Source organism: Salvelinus namaycush, chromosome 1 (genome assembly GCF_016432855.1).
Source record: "Salvelinus namaycush isolate Seneca chromosome 1, SaNama_1.0, whole genome shotgun sequence".
NCBI lineage: Eukaryota > Metazoa > Chordata > Actinopteri > Salmoniformes > Salmonidae > Salvelinus > Salvelinus namaycush.
The window spans coordinates 18,820,449-18,840,075 of NC_052307.1; the positions used below are offsets into that span (position 1 = coordinate 18,820,449).

At 44.0% G+C, this 19,627-nt stretch overlaps 1 protein-coding gene across 1 annotated transcript in view; it reads left to right on the forward strand.

The window, feature by feature from the left end:
- Positions 1-19,627, forward strand: part of LOC120050764 (ADAMTS-like protein 2) — a 34,632-nt gene continuing 15,005 nt past the window's right edge. Inside the window, exons 1-11 of the mRNA XM_038997321.1 lie at positions 1-65; positions 452-611; positions 860-1,005; positions 15,896-15,998; positions 16,360-16,502; positions 16,652-16,727; positions 17,803-17,905; positions 18,024-18,169; positions 18,355-18,478; positions 18,656-18,736; positions 19,176-19,351. Coding sequence (XP_038853249.1) covers positions 1-65; positions 452-611; positions 860-1,005; positions 15,896-15,998; positions 16,360-16,502; positions 16,652-16,727; positions 17,803-17,905; positions 18,024-18,169; positions 18,355-18,478; positions 18,656-18,736; positions 19,176-19,351 — 1,323 coding nt within the window. The remainder of the gene's footprint in view (positions 66-451; positions 612-859; positions 1,006-15,895; positions 15,999-16,359; positions 16,503-16,651; positions 16,728-17,802; positions 17,906-18,023; positions 18,170-18,354; positions 18,479-18,655; positions 18,737-19,175; positions 19,352-19,627) is intronic.

Below are 19,627 nucleotides of genomic sequence, written 5' to 3' on the forward strand. Positions count from 1 at the left end.
ATGGTCAAAGCCCAGCTGATGGACAGCATCCAGGCCTGCAAACAATCTGCATCCTCCGTGCTAAGGTTAGGCTAGCACTGTTTGTCTGCAACCCCTCCCTGTTACTGCTGAACAGGTCAGACCTGAGTCAGAAAGATATACAGTATGTCCAATACTTAATCTTCACTTGGTTTAGTTTGCCAGGTACAATATAACCAGTGGAATAGTTCCCAAAGTGCAGAATCCAAGCTAAATTAAGCACACCTCAAGTACTTTAATTTTTTTGACATATTTTGTTTAAAGGGCAGTTGCACAGGTCCAGATGAAGCCTTCTCCTGGACTACAAATAAGCTTTTTCAACAGAGAGTCTCAATTGGAAGTAGGCTAAATATGGGTGTGTTCATCAGTCCCAAAGTGTACAAACTAACTGTGGTGGATGCTAATTACAGATTTCCTTAACCTGTTTCCCCAGAATGTGCAGTGGGCTTGACAAGATAACCCTGTCGCATGACGCAGACAGCCAGTCTGACAGCCAATCCTCAGAGGACCAGTTCGATCAGGGGGCGGAGCCTCTTAAAGTCTGTGTGGCCCCGCAGGAGGTATACCAGCAGATTGTCAGGATCAACCAGCAGGTACGAGACCAGGAAGACATCCAGACACTGGGACAGACAAACTCAGCTAACCTCATCTGAGGTCACTCAATAAAGCCCTTCAATTCAAACTCTCTTTTCCATACCTCTTATTCACCAAATCACATAAAACGCTCATGCTTTCCACTACCATTCACCATTGATCAGTATTTGTTTTAGTTGGATCTTCTACCCGTTGAGAGCATCTCTCATACTGACCAAAGGTGCACTTCCTGTGTTGGCTGTGCCAGGTGAAGCGAGCAGTGCGATTGGCCCTCGAATGGCGGCAGCCTCTACAGTATGACGGGCCCCGTATGGCCCCCGCCTGCACAGTGGAACAGGAGCAGTCTGCACTGGGCTCAAAGGACAGGCCATACCACTGGAGGAAGTTTGGGGGGTTTGGAGTGAATTCCAAATGAGCAGCAACACTATGGCATTTACTACTGTTCAGTTGACATGGTGGAACTGTTGGTCCACTGTTGCTCTTCAGCCCTCTGAGCTTGAGTGTGGCCATAGTAATGTAGAGGTTGTGATTGTACCATATTGTTCTTAATCCAATAGGTGTCAGTAGAGGCACACATTTCCATAGTTCCACCTCACCTGTTTGGATTTAATTGATCCATTAATCTAGATTGTCAGGGCACAACGATTTTGTTATGGTATTTTCCTCAAGTTTTTGTATTGTTTATGTCCATAGATTAACAGGCATATGGAGACATGTGAAGGGTGTATGACAAAAGGGAATAGGTGGGGCAGTTCAGTGATATGACAGACATAAAGGATGGAGATACTATAGCTCTATTGTGTCAGTTCTATAAGTTTGAGAATTTAGTTGAATGGTAATACCATTGTCTATTTAGCAATTGTTTTTAACAGTATACAGTAAATCTTTATTTTTAACAGATTGTTTTGCATTGAAAATTTGTCTGAAAAGTATGTTTTGCCAAATTAAAAGATATATAGACAATTGTATAGATTGAAATCATACTGGTCCTGTAAATAGATCTAGAGTTGAAAACATTTTATGCATGGCAATAAAGTGGTTTACAGTGTGTAATAGTTGGGGATTGTAGCAAGGATTGTAGCATATTGTACATGGGAGACTGGAGAGAAGTTGTCGTTTTGAGAGCGAAGCAGCTGCCCCCTCCCTGCACTGTAGTAACATCTGAGGAGAAAGGAGTTGTGACACTCAACCCTGTAGAAAACACCCCAGCAGTAGCTGATCACATGCACTCCATCCATCCATACCAGCTATTTCAATTGCTGAACAAACAATACTTCATTTGGCTTCATTTGTGACCAGAATGAACGAACAGTACAAAGTCTCCTCAAGCTCCCCTTGCCGGTATAAGAATGAGAGCAGTGGCATAGTCACATGCGGCGTGGAACAGTGGAGAAAGTAGTATAAAAGTACATGTTCATACACCGTACGCCAGGTACCACCCAAATCTTCTCAATGGTGTCTGTCCAATGTTGGTGCAGATGACCACGGAGCCCATGCCCAGACTGATGTCAATCCTCAGATGTGTTGACTTTCAGTCGCTCCATTTGGAGAGCGTGGTCGGGCCGCCGCCTTAAAATGTGGTGTCTCAGTGGGGATGGTGCTTGGTGCCTGGTTCAGCTCCCTCAGACAGTGTGTGTGGGCTGCAGCCACTGAACAAAGTGGTCTGGGACAGACGGTGGTCGTAAAGGAGCTGAAAAGTGTTTCACACCCGCGTAGTAAAAGTTTCAGGTTACTGTCCTGTCAGGAATGGGAAATGCGTCCAGGAGATCCCAGTGGCCGTCAGGTTTTACCCCAGACAAAAACACCTCTCTCTGGGCACAGGAGCTGGTGGCTTGGCACCCTGTCAAAGAATTCATGGTGAACCGGAGAAGTTTCATTCACATTTGGCTGGAAACTGTTTTGTCTAAGACATTCAGAACACGTTTGAACTCTTTGGGTAGTGTTGGGAGCAGGTGACGTGCAGCTAATGCACGCCATTATGTCGTCCTGAAAGGGAAATGTAGGAGTCTTTCCGTTTTATGATTTGTAGGGCTTTAAGTGGATTAGTGCCGCTTCATTTATTTGCCAGTCATGGTGTGCATCAATGGTGATACAAAATTACTCAAATACAGGTAGTTATTTTCCAGTCACATGAGGTGTCTTTGCTCAAGGATGCAGAATCAGATCAAATGAAGCATCAACATTTTATTTTCAAATATTTCTTACAAAAAATATTTACATACGTGATACACAGTTAAATACAAACCTTCCCATTACAATAAGCATTATATAAAGTATAGTTCATCATGGTTAAAGAGAGTGAGGCTACAAAGTAAGGAAATAAAGTGAAAGTTGGTCACTCACTTTACTGGAATAAATACCTGCCGCCTCAAAAACATTCAACATTCTAAAGCGTTGCAGTTGGTTTACAGCCTAGTGTCTGGACCGGATTCCGCTACACTCAAAAGTCTGATGCACCAGATGACATGTTTGGCACCTAGGGGATATATTAAAGCGAGTAAAATGTGCTTTCACAATCTTGTAATTTTCATAACCAAATTGAACTGCATATTTCCTTTCTCAGAAAGAGGAGCAGACATTAGGTCCTTCTGAGAAATGTTTGAAAGACAATTTATTCATCTTGGAGAGATAAAATGTCTGCCGGTTTGTGCTACTCACAAATTTTCCAGTCAGTTTTACTGGCTTGCCTCAGGAACCCTCTCCCTGTCAGTCTCCCCGTGTTTCGAAGTAGAGGGCTGATCGCCTGTTTTCTGTACAGGGGGAAGAGACAGCCATACTCTTCAGGTCCTTGAGGGCACAGTACAGGGCTTGACCTTTGCAGATGATGTCTGTTTTCCCTGTAACCCTTAATTGTATGACATCTTTCTCTATTTGCTCTCTCTCTGGACATCACCAAGACCAATTTACTTATAAAAGTTTATCTGTCTTGTGGGGTCACTTCCAGCCATTCTGTTCTTTGAGCATGCTGAGATCCAGTCCTTTGTGAACAGTTTTAGTGCTGCTGAAGTCCAGTCCTTTCTTAACAGGTGTACTAGGTGCGTTGTACAGAGAGAGAGTTGGTGAGCTGCAGGCCCGTGTCCAAGGCCGTTCAGTGGGAATGGTCCAAATGGTTAGAGACGGGGTCTTCTTGTCCTTCTCCTTCATAGAAGCAGGAAAGGGTGGCTGATAATAAATGACAGAGTGAGAAAAGTTAGAGCATTGTTTCCCAAACTCGGTCCTGGTGACCCCTAGGGGTGAACATTTTGTTTTTGCCCTAGCACTGCACAGCTGATTCGAATAATCAAAGCTTAATGATGTGTTATTTGAATCTGCTGTGTAGTGCTAGAGCAAAAACCAAAACGTGCACCTCTTGGGGTCCCTGGGACCAAGTTTGTGAAACACTGAGAGAAGTCAATAAGAGAAGTAATATTTTTCAGTGCTGAGTTTAGAAACAAAGGTGTCTATTGGAGTTTACAGCACATTATATCTGACTAGCAATTTAGCAAGTATGTTTGTTCAACTGTAGACATGGCAGCTCCGGTACAAGCACCATTGAAGTCACTGTGAATTATTATCTAAGTCAGGGCTCTCCAACCCTGTTCCTGGAGAGCTACACTCCTGTAGGTTTTCACTCAAACCCCAGTTGTAACTCACCTGATTCAGCTTATCAACCAGCTAATTATTAGAATCAGGTGCACTAGATTAGATGTGTGTGTATTAGGGAGTTGTTGTGGAATTGTTAGATTAGATGTTAGATATTGCTGCACTGTTGAAACTAAAAACACAAGCATTTCGCTACACTCACAATAACATCTGCTAACCATGTGTATGTGACTAATAAAATGTAATCTGATTTAGATTAGGGTTGGAGTGAAAACCAACTGGACTGTAGCTCTCCAGGAACAGGGTTGGAGAGAACTGACCTAAGTGCAGTATAGGCACAATTCAACTACTCATTGAACAAGCTGAAATTAACTTGTTCTGTGCTTCCTGCAATATGTTTCCAGCACTGAAACCATGTGCATTGTTGAGGTAAAAAGGGTGTAGCAGCTGAGCGTGGCAGGGTTGTCTGTCCCTGCATAGCGGTTCATCTTGGGTAGCAGCAACACGAAGAACACAGCCATAGACAGGTGGTAGAAACTGTGGACATAGGCATATTCCCACTCGTGTAAAACTAATAAAAAAATTAAAAAAACTTTTTGATGTCAATGTGTTCAAACTTGTGCAAGCCGAACACATCTCAACTAGGTTTGACATTTACTATTGCCTTCATTGTGAATGGAAAGGGGAAGGAGGGAGATTACGTTGTGATGATACCTGAAAGTAGAAGCGGAGCATCAGAGCCGAAGCAGCATCCTGGTCCCACCAGTTTGGTGTATACAAGTCTCTGGTAGAGGTCCTTTATCGCTTTCATTTTCTGTAACTGAAATATGATACAGTACACAGGATCAGTTTAGAATAACAGGTTCAGTTGAAGAGATAATCAATGCAATGTTGCGTGTGTGTGTGTGTGTGTGTGTGTGTGTGTGTGTGTGAGAGTGTGTGTGAGAGTGTGTGTGAATGAGTGAGAATGAGAGACAGACACAGCACATTCTTCCAAACAATTGTTCAGTGATACTGCATGCAGAGCTCACTTGCCCTCTGAACATAGTTTTATGCCACTTAACAACGCACCCTGAGGATGGGCCATTACAGTGTCACGATACAATGCTGTTTACATTCACCTATCAGTGCAACCCAGATAGAGATGGCTGTTCCGTACACGATGAAATCCTCCAGGACACTTAATGATACATATGATGGAGAGGCCTGGCCCGTCACATGCATGGTAAATCTAGGTATGTCATGGTAAATCTAGGTACATCATGGTAAATCTAGGTAGGTTATGGTAAATCATGGTAGGTCATGGTAAATCTAGGTGCATCATGGTAAATCTAGGTAGGTCATGGTAAATCTAGGTGCGTCATGGTAAATCTAGGTAGGTCATGGTAAATCTAGGTGCGGCATGGTAAATCTAGGTGCGTCATGGTAAATCTAGGTGCGTCATGGTAAATCTAGGTGCGTCATGGTAAATCTAGGTAGGTCATGGTACATCTAGGTAGGTCATGGTAAATCTAGGTAGGTCATGGTACATCTAGGTATGTCATGGTACATCTAGGTAGGTCATGGTAAATCTAGGTAGGTCATGGTAAATCTAGGTAGGTCATGGTAAATCTAGGTACGTCATGGTAAATCTAGGTAGGTCATGGTAAATCTAGGTACGTCATGGTAAATCTAGGTGCGTCATGGTAAATCTAGGTAGGTCATGGTAAATCTAGGTGCGGCATGGTAAATCTAGGTAGGTCATGGTACATCTAGGTAGGTCATGGTAAATCTAGGTAGGTCATGGTACATCTAGGTATGTCATGGTAAATCTAGGTAGGTCATGGTAAATCTAGGTAGGTCATGGTAAATCTAGGTGCGTCATGGTAAATCTAGGTAGGTCATGGTAAATCTAGGTGCGGCATGGTAAATCTAGGTAGGTCATGGTACATCTAGGTAGGTCATGGTACATCTAGGTAGGTCATGGTACTTCTAGGTAGGTCATGGTAAATCTAGGTAGGTCATGGTAAATCTAGGTAGGTCATGGTAAATCTAGGTAGGTCATGGTAAATCTAGGATTAAACAGATCCCATACATTTTAAGTACCATTGTATTACACGATAACTTAATTTCTGTCCATTTCAATTCTGACAGGACACAGTGCCATCAACAAATACTGTCTCTGGTAGGTTAGCAGTGATAGAAACGCAACATAAAGGTAGACCCACACTTCAAGTTGTAAACATACAGTGGGGCAAAAAAGTATTTAGTCAGCCACCAATTGTGCAAGTTCTCCCACTTAAAAAGATGAGAGAGGCCTGTAATTTTCATCATAGGTACACTTCAACTATGACAGACAAAATGAGAAAAAAAATCCAGAAAATCACATTGTAGGATTTTTAATGAATTTATTTGCAAATTATGGTGGAAAATAAGTATTTGGTCACCTACAAACAAGCAAGATTTCTGGCTCTCACAGACCTGTAACTTCTTCTTTAAGAGGCTCCTCTGTCCTCCACTCGTTACCTGTATTAATGGCACCTGTTTGAACTTGTTATCAGTATAAAAGACACCTGTCCACAACCTCAAACAGTCACACTCCAAACTCCACTATGGCCAAGACCAAAGAGCTGTCAAAGGACACCAGAAACAAAATTGTAGACCTGCACCAGGCTGGGAAGACTGAATCTGCAATAGGTAAGCAGCTTGGTGTGAAGAAATCAACTGTGGGAGCAATTATTAGGAAATGGAAGACATACAAGACCACTGATAATCTCCCTCGATCTGGGGCTCCACACAAGATCTCACCCCGTGGGGTCAAAATGATCACAAGAACGGTGAGCAAAAATCCCAGAACCACACGGGGGGACCTAGTGAATGACCTGCAGAGAGCTGGGACCAAAGTAACAAAGCCTACCATCAGTAACACACTACGCCGCCAGGGACTCAAATCCTGCAGTGCCAGACGTGTCCCCCTGCTTAAGCCAGTACATGTCCAGGCCCGTCTGAAGTTTGCTAGAGAGCATTTGGAGGATCCAGAAGAAGATTGGGAGAATGTCATATGGTCAGATGAAACCAAAATAGAACTTTTTGGTAAAAACTCAACTCGTCGTGTTTGGAGGACAAAGAATGCTGAGTTGCATCCAAAGAACACCATACCTACTGTGAAGCATGGGGGTGGAAACATCATGCTTTGGGGCTGTTTTTCTGCAAAGGGACCAGGACGACTGATCCGTGTAAAGGAAAGAGTGAATGGGGCCATGTATCGTGAGATTTTGAGTGAAAACCTCCTTCCATCAGCAAGGGCATTGAAGATGAAACGTGGCTGGGTCTTTCAGCATGACAATGATCCCAAACACACCGCCCGGGCAACGAAGGAGTGGCTTCGTAAGAAGCATTTCAAGGTCCTGGAGTGGCCTTGTGAAGACTTACAGAAAACGTTTGACCTCTGTCATTGCCAACAAAGGGTATATAACAAAGTATTGAGAAACTTTTGTTTTTGACCAAATACTTATTTTCCACCATAATTTGCAAATAAATTCATTAAAAATCCTACAATGTGATTTTCTGGATTTTTTTTTCTCATTTTGTCTGTCATAGTTGAAGTGTACCTATGATGAAAATTACAGGCCTCTCTCATCTTTTTAAGTGGGAGAACTTGCACAATTGGTGGCTGACTAAATACTTTTTTGCCCCACTGTATGTGCCCCTAATAAATGACACATATGACTGTACAATGCATTTTCCTCAGTATTAAAATGATAATCATAACTTTTTCTTAGTATGTATTGTATGGCTCAATGTTTTTCCAGAGGCAGTTGTGAAGTAGTGAATATAAATAGTGCATGGATCTAATTGAGTTAATAGAGAGAATGGTAGAGAGGGTGAGTCCTTTAATTACGGCAGGGTGCTAAATCAGGGTCACAGAGTGTTTCTTGGTAGTCTTACACAAATCTACTTTCAAACAAAAGTATACACCTCACACACATGGTTATGGGCTTACAAAAAATAAGACACCTGTACCATGTCAGATAGAGTTTAAACGTATTCAATTTTGAGTTTACATCTGAATATTACACTTTAAATATATCACAGAACACTGAAATATAACCAAAACGTTTGACAAAGAAACACCAGATTTTGGGCTGTTTTTCAAAATAATGTTTATTAATTATGAAATTATGAAAAATATTAAACACACTCCCCCCATGAGGCCACTCGAGGGCAATTTGGTCATTTGATTGCAGGAAAAGGCTACGCCCTTAGAACTAGCTGGTGGTGGTCCTCATCTCTCCTCAACGGTTGCACTTGCCCTGTGGGGCTGATGAGAGAACACAAAGGGGTGCAGTGTAGTTGGGAACACACCCTCATGCCTCAGATTCCAAGAGGGGAGGTAACATTAGCACTCGGCACACGACCAGAACGCCACTCAGGCTTAGCTTGGGGACCCCAGTGGGCGTTCAGTGCCTCTGGTCTCTGTTCTCCCCATACCAGCCCATTGTACAGCCTTTCGAATTTGTAATGGCCCCTGGAAAGGGGCTGACCCCAGAATTCTGAGGTTAAAGGTCATGGATTGAGCCTGTTGAGAGTGCAATGTGAGAGGAGGGGGAAAGCAAACAAAATGAAAGTGTATCATGCTTACTTTCACCTCAACAGGCCCATACCCCTGCCCTGTCCCTGTCTAAACATAGTCATGGACAGTAGTGTGGGAATGTGGCTGCCAGGGACTTCCTGTAAGCATCTGAGAAACCACTGGGCTTCCTTTTGATTAGCTCATAAATAGTTCTGCCTTCTGCCCTCCAGTTCTTTTACAAATAATAAAGAAGATGTTTAGTCAACTCTGTGAACGCATAATACAAAAAAAAAAGTTTTAAAGCTGTGGGAATATATCCAAAGTATATTTGGAAAGTGACTTGGAGATACATTGAGTATACAAAACATTGAGTTGAACCCCCTTTTGCCCTCAGAACAGCCTCAATATGTTGGGGCATGGACTCTACAAGGTGTCGAAAGCGTTCCACAGGGATGATGGCCCATGTTGACTCCAATACTTTCCACAGTTTTGTCAAGTTGGCTGGATGTCCTTTGGGTGGTGGACCATTCTTGATACACACAGGAAACTGCTGAGTGTGAAAAACCCAGCAGCGTTGCAGTTCTTGATACACTCAAACCGGTGGGCCTGGCACCTACTACCATACCCCGTTCAAAGGCACTTAAATATTTTGTTTTGACCATTCAACCTCTGAAAGGCTCACATACACAATCCATGTCTCAATTGTCTCAAGGCTTAAAAATCATTTTTTAACCTGTCTCCTCCCCTTCATCTACACGGATTGAAGTGGATTTAACAGGTTACATCAATAAGGGATCATAGCTTTGACCTGGATTCACCTGGTCAGTCTATCTCATGGAAATAGCAGGTGTTCCTAATGTTTTGTACACTCAGTGTACATACTGTATGAGTATAGAATAGTTATCTGTTAAACTCCCATGTAGAGAATATATCCAGGGCACATGCATACTTTGTGTGTGTGTGTGTTGGTATGTAGGTATGTAGTTATATTTTGTGTGTGTGTCTGTCTGTCTATGTGCTTGATGATGTGTAGGTCTGCCAATCTGTCTGGCTGTCTGTCTGTGAGCATGAATGTGTCTGTTTAAGAGCAGTACCAGCTTGAATATACTTGGGCTGTGAGCCAAGAGGACATCAGAGAATGTTATGGCAGCTCCTCTCCTCTCCTGCTGAAGAGGAGCAGTCACTGTGCTTCTGAGCTCAGAGGAAGTAGGTGAGAATTTAAAAAGATAAAACTATAACCATTGAAATGGACTAAAATGAATTTATCAAGTACCTCAATAGCTTACATCATTTTAAGAGAAGTGAGGCAGTTTAAAATAAACTGTTAAAGACACCTCAGAAATAAATAGAGCTTAACAATTCAGATAAAATGTGTTATAATTCAGATTTCAGACATATAAATGATGACTGAAATGAATGTAAATAAAACCCAAAAAATGCCAGTATTGTTTATATCTCAGTTTGGGAATACACCTTTTTATTCTAGAATCTCTCTCTCACTGAAAGAGCGTCATTGACTGAAACAGTATATATTTATTTTCCAACATCTGTGGAGGGGAAAAAAACTCTAATGTTTCCTCTTGTCTGTGTGTACTATCCATACTGTCTCCAGACCGTTTCTCGACAGACAGACAGACAGACAGACAGACAGACAGACAGACAGACAGACAGACAGACAGACAGACAGACAGACAGACAGACAGACAGACAGACAGACAGACAGACAGACAGACAGACAGACAGACAGACAGACAGACAGACAGAGAGAGAGAGAGAGAGAGAGAGAGAGAGAGAGAGAGAGAGAGAGAGAGAGAGAGTCGGCTTTCCATTTCATCCCAAAGGTGTTCGATGCAGGCCAGAGCCCTGACCGATCTCAACAAACCATTTCTGTATGGACGTTGCTTTGTGCATGGGCATTGTCATGCTGAAACAGGAAAGGGCCTTCCCCACAAAGTTGCAGCACATAATCATCTAGAATGACATTGTATGCTGTAGCATTAAGATTTTCCTTGACTGGAACTAAAGGGCCTAGCCCGAACCATGGAAAACAGCCCCAGAACATTATTCCTCATCCACCAAACTTTACATTTGGCACTATGCATTGGGGCAAGTAGTGTTGTCCTGGCATCCGCCAAACCCAGATTTGTCCGTCGGACTGCCAGATGGTGACGCGTGATTCATCCCTCCACAGAATGCGTTTCCACTGCTCTAGAGTCCAATGGTGGCAAGCACTCCAGCCGACGCTTGGCATTGCGTATGGTGAACTTAGGCTTGTGTGCAGCTGCTCGGCCAAGGAAACCCATTTCATGAAGCTCCCGACGAACAGTTCTTGTGCTGACGTTGTTTCCAGGGGCAGTTTGAAACTCGGTAGTGAGTGTAGCAAACGAGGACAGACGATTTTTACACACTACGCGCTTCAGCACTCGGTGGTCCCCTTCTGTGAGCTTGGGTGGCTTACCACTTTGCCGCTGAGCCGTTGTTGCTCTTAGGCGTTTCCACTTCACAATAACAGCACTCACAGTTGACCGGGGCAGCTCTAGCAGTGCAGAAGTTTGACAAACTGACTTGTTGGAAAGGTGGCATCCAATGATGGTGCCACGTTGAAAGTCACAGAGCTCTTTAGTAAGGCCATTCTACTGCCAATGATTGTCTATGGAGATTGCATGTCTGTGTGCTCGATTTTCTACACCTGTCAGCAACGGGTGTGGCTGAAATAGCCAAATCCACTAATATGAAGGGTTGTCCACATACTTTTGTATATATTGATTATCTGTGTGATTGTATGGAGCATGTGATTGAAGCCTAGCAGTGTAGTGTAGTAGAGGAATCCTAATGCACGTAGCAGACACAGAGGCAGCGTAGCAGAGAGAACATGTGGCTGCTGGGTGCAGACGTTGTGGGCAGGCATGGTGGTCCTCCCAGTCTCAGTCTCTCACTCTCTCTCTGCTGCTTGAGATATTCTAGAGACTCAATCTATCTCACTTTCGCCTTTTTGTTTCTCTCTCTCTCTCTCTCTGTGCTGCTCAAGACATTCTAGAGACTCAACCTCTCTTACTTTCTCCATCGTCTTTCTCTGTTTCGTTCACTCTCTTCGTATCTGTAACTTTGATATGCATAATGCTTTCTAATTTAAATGTTTGTTTATGTATAGGGCCTTAGATATTCTGGATCCACCTCAGTGATAGGTAGGGTCCTGCTCTGAAACTCATCACGAACTACTTCCTGGTGTGTTCTCTCCACATGGAAACAAGCACACAGGGCAAGATATCAGCACCTGAAGAGGAAATGGGAGAAAGGATGTTCAGGGGACTGAGAAGATGAGGGGAAGGGGTGATGGGAGAGGAGGTTGGGGGTTTAGGGGAGGGGGTAGGGGCTAGGGGCTAGGGGGGTTTCCCACTGTTGGAAACAGCAACATCCTCCTCTGTCTGACCTGCGAGTGGAGTGGAGCGAAGTGGAGTAGAGGGCGAGAGCAGAGAGAGAGTTGAGCTGCCAGGCTTGCGCTGGCCTGTAAATAGGACAGAGTCCCCACCACATACAGCAGCATCAGAGGCAAGAGAGGCAGACCCCAGTGCTTGGCACCGTTCGGGAGCCTGCTGCTGGGCTCCTCCTGCTGCTGGGAGGAGAATGGGGTGTAGGGGAGGAGAGGGGGTGAGGGAGGAAAGGAGGGAGGGAGGGGAAGAGGGATGCAAGGCACACACCTTACCTCTCTCCCTCTCTCTCCCTCTGCACACACATCTCCACAGCAGCAGCACCACCACACCACCCACTCTGACCCGGCATCACACAACTCAGCGGCCCCTGGACTGCAGCTAGGTAAGTGGGTAAATATTTAGACTCCTCCAGCCTGTCTGTGTGTAAAAGTGTGTGTGTGTGTGTATATAATGTGTGTGTGTGTGTGTTCATAAGTGATTCTGTGTGTGTGTGTGTCTACCGTGAAGTATGTTTTGTGATGTGGTATTCGAGCCAATGAGACTTGTCTCCTGTTCCTGGCCAAAACAAATGTGTGTGTGTGTGTTTGTGTCTGTGTGGTTGTGAATGTGTGTGTGGTTGTGAATGTGTGTGTGCTGATGGAGAGCTCTCTACTGCTGTGGGAGAGACTGATGAGGGGGAGGATCTTTTTCATGCTAATTCAAGTTCTGAAACTGCACAATGAAAAAGTGATTTGAACAATAAAATATATAATGTGTTATATAGCATACTAAATGCATTCGTTTTGATGATGTCATAGGTATTCTGTTAAACGTGTGAAGATGATCAAATCTAGTTCTCATCAACTGCAGCAGAATTAGGATCTTGAGTAGAAATCTACACAAATTATTACTCAATGATTGTGGATCAATATTGTGAAAAGCACCAGTCTAAGATAGTCAGTGTACATTCTGTAATTATTATTTCTTAAACAATAGTGAAATTAAGTCAATTGCTTGGCGTTAAGAGTGGTGATTGTAGAGATTGCAGAATTCTGCACTTTCTTACATTTAAAAATGTTAGTCATTTAGCAGACGCTCTTGTCCAGAGCAACTTACAGTAAGTGCATTCATCTTAAGCTAGCTAGTGACACAAAGTTTACCTGATAAAGGAGAAATCCCCACCAGCTGCTCTGAGGATGGTAGGCTCAGCTGTTTGAAAGTGCCTCAGTGTGAAGGAGAAGGATTTAGTAGCTAGACATTTACTCACAAAGAACACATCAATTATGGTTAAGGTCACTGAGGAAAAACAATGCACACAGAATGAGGCGTGGAACAAACTACTTGAAGGCACTCTGGCACAAAGATGGCGGAGTCCCCAACGTGGTGGTTATTAGAAACCATGTCTAAAGTGTCACTCATTCCGCAAAGACAGACCACATGCACTCTCTCTCCACTCCAAAACGTGAGTGACCTCTTCTTAACTTCTCTCAGCCTCTATGTGTCTGTCTGCCTGCGCTCCTCTCTCTGCACTTGGTGTAAGCAGAGCGAGGTTGAGGACTCGTGGAGAGCAGCGGACAATTGAGTTGGAGCAACATACCTTTTCCATTTCACATATGAACGTGAGAAGGCTTGCTAAGAAAGGAGGTAGTAGGAAGGAGGAAGGAACCCCAGTCTGGTTAAACAGCTCCTCCAGAAAGGATGAGTCTGCCTGGGCCTTCCATCCAGACCAGACAGCCCTGGTCGGAGCAGCCCCAGCTCCCCACAGCCTCTCTAAGGACTGTCCGCTGTCTGTCTGCTGCCAATGAAGGAAAAACACACCTCCTCCCCTGAGCAGTGGGCCCCAGGGGGACAGAGGGGAGGGGGATGCTGGGGGTGTGGCTATGGGGAGACACACAGGGCTGTGTTTACTCTTCTCTGTGGCCCTGGGACGCCTTGTGAGGAGGAAGGCCTGTCTCGCGGGCGACAGACTGAGGGGTCTGTGAGAGACTGCGTTGTCTGTGTGGGGAGAGAGAGAGTGAGTGTGTGTTTGGCAGCTGGACGTACTCCAGCTGTGTCTGGGAGGATAATGAACTCCAGGTGTTCCAGTGGGTAGTTTAAGACACCTGTCACCAATATATAGTGCCAGAAAAAGCCAGACTGCAAATAGGGCTAGACGATATGTTTGCTTATTTTAAGAAGCCTACCTAAGTGGAGCTGTGGGGCTGATGAGGAGGAGAGACGGGACAGGGGGATGTGCAAGGGGGCCTTTCCTAGAATCGGAGCGTGACTGGATGTTTATGTCACTGGTGTGTGTGTGCTTGCATGAAGGTATGTGAGTGTGTGTTTGAATGTGTGTGTTTGTGTTACCTTAGAGTAAGCACCTGGGCCAGACGGTGCATTCACACTGAGGTGGAGGAAACAAAGGCCTACCTGCGTGGAAGCCTAGGCCTTGAGTCAGGAAACGTACCTTAGTCAATCCAGTACTGAGACTTGTTTAACTTTTACATGCTGCTTTCATGGTCCAAGTCTCCAACACCTGTGCTCACTCAACAGCCTGCCTGTGTCACCACCTGACTATCTCAAGGTTTTATCCAAGTATACAGTGATTGCCAGTGCACTAAAATGTTTCAAGACATTTACGTTGAAGCCTACATGGGTCTGGCATGAATATGTTTCCTCTGAAACACCTGTAAGTGCTCTAATTTGGTCTGTTTAACACATTTGCATGGATAGTTGACCCCTGATATATGTGATAGCTAAGGACTGTTATAAAAGCGTGTTTTATACCGCAGCATACGGATATCTGGAGTAAGTAAAAATGTTGTGTTTGAACTGGGACTGGTGAACTTCTGTGAACAGAGTTTGCTCTTATCTTATAGTGCATCAGTACATCACGGTGGCAAGCTTCCTGCTATCCAGGACCTATATACTACGAGGTGTCAAAGACTCCAGTCACCCAAGTCATAGACTGTTCTCTCTGCTACCACACGGCAAGCGGTACTGGAGCGCCAAGTCTAGGTCCAAAAGGCTTCTTAACAGCTTCTACCCCCAAGCCATAAAACCGCTGAACAATTAATCAAATGGCTACCCAGACTATTTACATTGACACCCACCTTTGTTTTTACACTGCTGCTACTCGCTGTTTATTATTGATGCATAGTCACTTTACCCCTACCTACATTTACAAATTACACTGACTAACCTGTGCCCCCGCACATTGACTCTGTACCGGTACCCCCTGTATATAGCCTAATTATTGTTATTTTATTGTGTTACTTTTAAAATATATATTTTTTACTTGAGTTTATTTAGTAAATATTTTCTTAACTATATTTTCTTAAAACTGCATTGTTGGTTAAGGGCTTGTAAGAAAGCATTTCACGGTAAGGTCTACACCCATTGTATTCGGCGCATGTGACAAATAACGATTTGATATGATTGTGCCCTTGTTAAGAGTCGACTGTATCAGATATACAAAGTGTTTATTGAGGATGTCTTTCGAAATCAAAGTGTTTTCCCGCTCTGTTTGTCAGTACCTGATGTAGGATCTTAATTTGAGCCAGTCTTATACAGCAGGAAAATAAGGAAATTATAATTATTATGTGTCTTATAACTTTAGAAGCCTTTTTAAACCTCACATGTTAAATGTTCTCCTGCAACAGGGTGATCAAATTAAGATCTTACATCTGTAGTTAACGTTTATGGGTGTGAGTCTTCAGCTCTTACTCTTCTGTCCCATCTGTATATTTTCTCTTGTCAGGATGTGGATCTGGTCGTGGGAACAATGTGGGGAGTCTAGCCTGGTGCTACTGCGGTTCCTCACCCTGACTTTGTCTGTAGGGAACCTCTCAACCAGGGGACAGGTACGCTCTCCACCTCTCTCTTACTTTGTCTATGCATATGATGGCCCATCTCCGGCCTCTCGCTTACACACACACACCTTTCTTTCTCTCTGTTTTCTCTATTTGCCAGTTGTTCACTCACGCACTCTTGCTCCGTCTTTCTGTCCCTCTCATCTTCTGACTGGTCCTTCTTACATTAGTTCTCTCATAAAAACCCACAGCTGTTTTCTCTCACTCCTTTTACAAGGGGAGCACAGTAGATATCATTTGTCTCCACTTCACTCAGATTGTCAGAGTGGCTAGACATGCTTATAATTAGTCACACTGTGTGTACAGGGCCCTGTTCTGCTGTTGTTCTCTAAGGGTGCTGTGTTGTGTCTAGGAGGAAGGGGCAGCCTCCAACAGTCTGGAGGATGAGCTGGAGTCCACCACATACTGGTGGGGGGAGTGGGCCAAGTGGACCGCCTGCACGCGCACCTGTGGAGGTGGGGTCATGTCCCAGGAGAGGCACTGTCTCAAACAGAGGTCAGTCCACTGAAAGAAATATCCTATACTGTTCTGTTCTATTGTTATTCTATTCAATTATATTCTAACCTGTTATTTTCTATTCTATTATACTCCATAAAGTTATTCATTTAGCACATGTATTAAATGTATGTATTTTCTATCCAAAGAAAGAAAGCAGCCGCTGGTAGAGACAACATGACCTGCACTGGCACTAAGAAAAAATACCTCCTCTGTAACACCAAGGTTATCATCCATCTAGTACTGCCATCCCTTTTCCTGTCGTTAGCAAAATGCATGTTGACACATTACCCCACAACCCGAAGTACATGATGCAGAAGTTAATACCGCTCTTTTTCTTATCAATTGAGATATAATTAGCTTAAAGGGGTAATCTGCAGGTATTACATACATTTCTGGACTTATAAAGTAGTGATATGTACCCACTGATTTTTGAAGAATATAACTTATTATCAGGGCACAAGGCGAGACCCAGATGCAGATGGTTGGAGTCTTACAATGTTTATTAATCCAAAAAGGAAGAGCAAGAGAATGGTCATGTACAGGCAAATGGTCAAAGCCAGCTCAGAGTCCAATAGGTACCGAAGGGCAGGCAGATTCAAGGTCAGGGCAGGCAGGATGATCAGGCAGGCAGGAAAGTAGTCCAGAGTCAGGCAGTGGTCAAAACCGGGAAGACTAGCAAAAGAGAATAGAAAAGGAGTATGGTGAAAACCACACTGGTTGACTTGACTAAACATACGAGACGAACTGGCGCAGAGAGACAGGAAACACAGGGATAAATACACTGGGGGAAATAAGCGACACCTGGAGGGGGTGGAGACAATCACAGGGACAGGTGAAACAGATCAGGGCGTGACACTTAGAAATGCTTCAGGAGCTTAGTTCAACTGTCGTACCAATCAGAACCCCAAATATAACATTGTTTAACTCCAATGTTTGTAAACAAAGTAAATGTAAACAAACACTGTCAGCCTATAGCCTCAACACATGATTAAAACTATAATCTATGAATATAGTCTATGAATTTGAGTGGTTACATTTTTCCAGCCCCATCCCTCAGCTTTTTACTGAAACAGTGGAGGGGAACCCCTTTGTTATTGTTTCAACAGCGGATTGCCCCTTTAAGGTTTAGTGCTGTGGCCATAAACCCTGGTCCTGAAGAGCAACAGGGTGAACAGGCTTTTGTTCCAGAGTTGCCAGACCCTGTCACACCCTTTTATTACATATTGTAAAACCATTATAAAATAAAAAACACATGGAACAGATAGAAAAGTGTGTGTATATTTTCTGTCTTGTGCAGGACTGCCTTTCCTCTGGGAGAAGCTTCAGGGAAGAGCAGTGCTGGTCGTTCAACTCACAGGTCTACAATGGCAGGAACTACCACTGGAAACCCCTGTATCCGGGTAAAACAACCATATTAAACCTACTCAGCTCTGTGTCATTCCCTCCTGTGTGGCCTGTCCTCGAGGCTCGTTATTACACTGTGAACGCTGACCTTTGTGTCCATCCATCCATCCACAGATGACTATGTCCATATCTCCAGTAACCCATGTGACCTGCACTGCACCACAGCCGACGGCCAGAGACAGCTGATGGTTCCTGCTCGAGACGGAACATCCTGCAAGTACAGCAACTACAGAGGGGTCTGTGTGGACGGCAGATGTGAGGTTAGGGAACGCTTGTTTCTTCATCTGCCGAGGAAATGGCTTTGCATATTCTGTGAGAATGGCCGAAAGGCTTATTTTCCTGGTCACATGATAAAAGTGTATCAATACTTCTTCAACTGGCTTTGCATGAGCTGAAATGATTCAAGAAGATAATGATCTTGTTTGTGTTAACATAATTTCTGCAGCCAATCGGGTGTGATGGAGTGCTCTTCTCGCCCAATACACTGGATACGTGTGGAGTGTGTCAGGGGGATGGCAGCAGCTGCAGCAGGGTCAATGGAAACTTCCGCCGCGGGGCCACCAGTTTGGGTACGAGTGTGTACGAGTGTGACAAGCCCCCCAAATATGTCACTGAAAGATAACTACAGACAGTTCAGAGCTGAGTCTGACAACAAGGTCTATGTGATTCTTAAGCCGACTCCTCTGATGTCCAGGCTATTTAGTTGCAGGTAAAATGGAGTCATCATAATGTTTCCTGTCTCCAAGGTTACTCCTTTATCACAACAATCCCTGAGGGCTCCTGGGACATCCAGATCATTGAGAGGAAGAAGTCAGCTGATGTTTTGGGTGGGTACTTCCTTTTTATCCTGCTCCCTATGCCATCTATACAAACATTTCTAATGTCTCCTGTTGGTACGGTGTGATGTCATTAGGATCCATATAATTTAATGACAAGAAGAAGGTGTAAAACATTTTATTCAAGATTTTCAGCAAATACAAAGGGTATTTTCTCCCCCGCAATGGGATAACCATTAATCTTGATAGTGGGAAGTTGGTAAAGGAAGTACATTAATCAACTGAAATTAATCAGATCATCTATATACTTTAATTTCCTTCGTGATCTCTTGAATTGACTTTATAGTATTCATTTATGGTCATGTATGGGGAGTAGAAATTCCAGTTTACATCAAAGATATGACCTTTCCATAGAGTCAACCAACCCGTCCTCCTCCAATGGTCCTCCATCCCCTCCATGAGACTATGTTCTATCCTATCTCCCACACAGCTGTGACTGATCAGGCGGGGAACTTCTTTTTCAATGGAAACTACAAGGTGGACAGCCCCCAGAACTTCCATGCGGCGGGTACTGTCTTCAAGTACCGGCGGCCCATGGATGTGTATGAGACGGGAATCGAGTACATCGTAGCCAAAGGGCCCATCAACCAGGCCATCAATGTTCTGGTACTGTATCCTGCTGAGGTCTGCTCTGCTCCCTCCCCTCGCCGAGCAGCCAGGGCCTCTGGGTAATCTCTAATTTAGAAGTAGTGTACACGTATCCAGTAACTTGTAGGTGCAGGGTACAAAATCCCACGTAATTTCAACAAAAAAATAATATGTGATGACGTTTAATCAACGTGGAAAACTGATTGGATTTGCAAAAAGTCATCAACGTAAGGGAATTGCTTCCTTTATATGTGCAATTGACTGAGTTTGGTAGGAGAGAGCAGGAGGGAATGG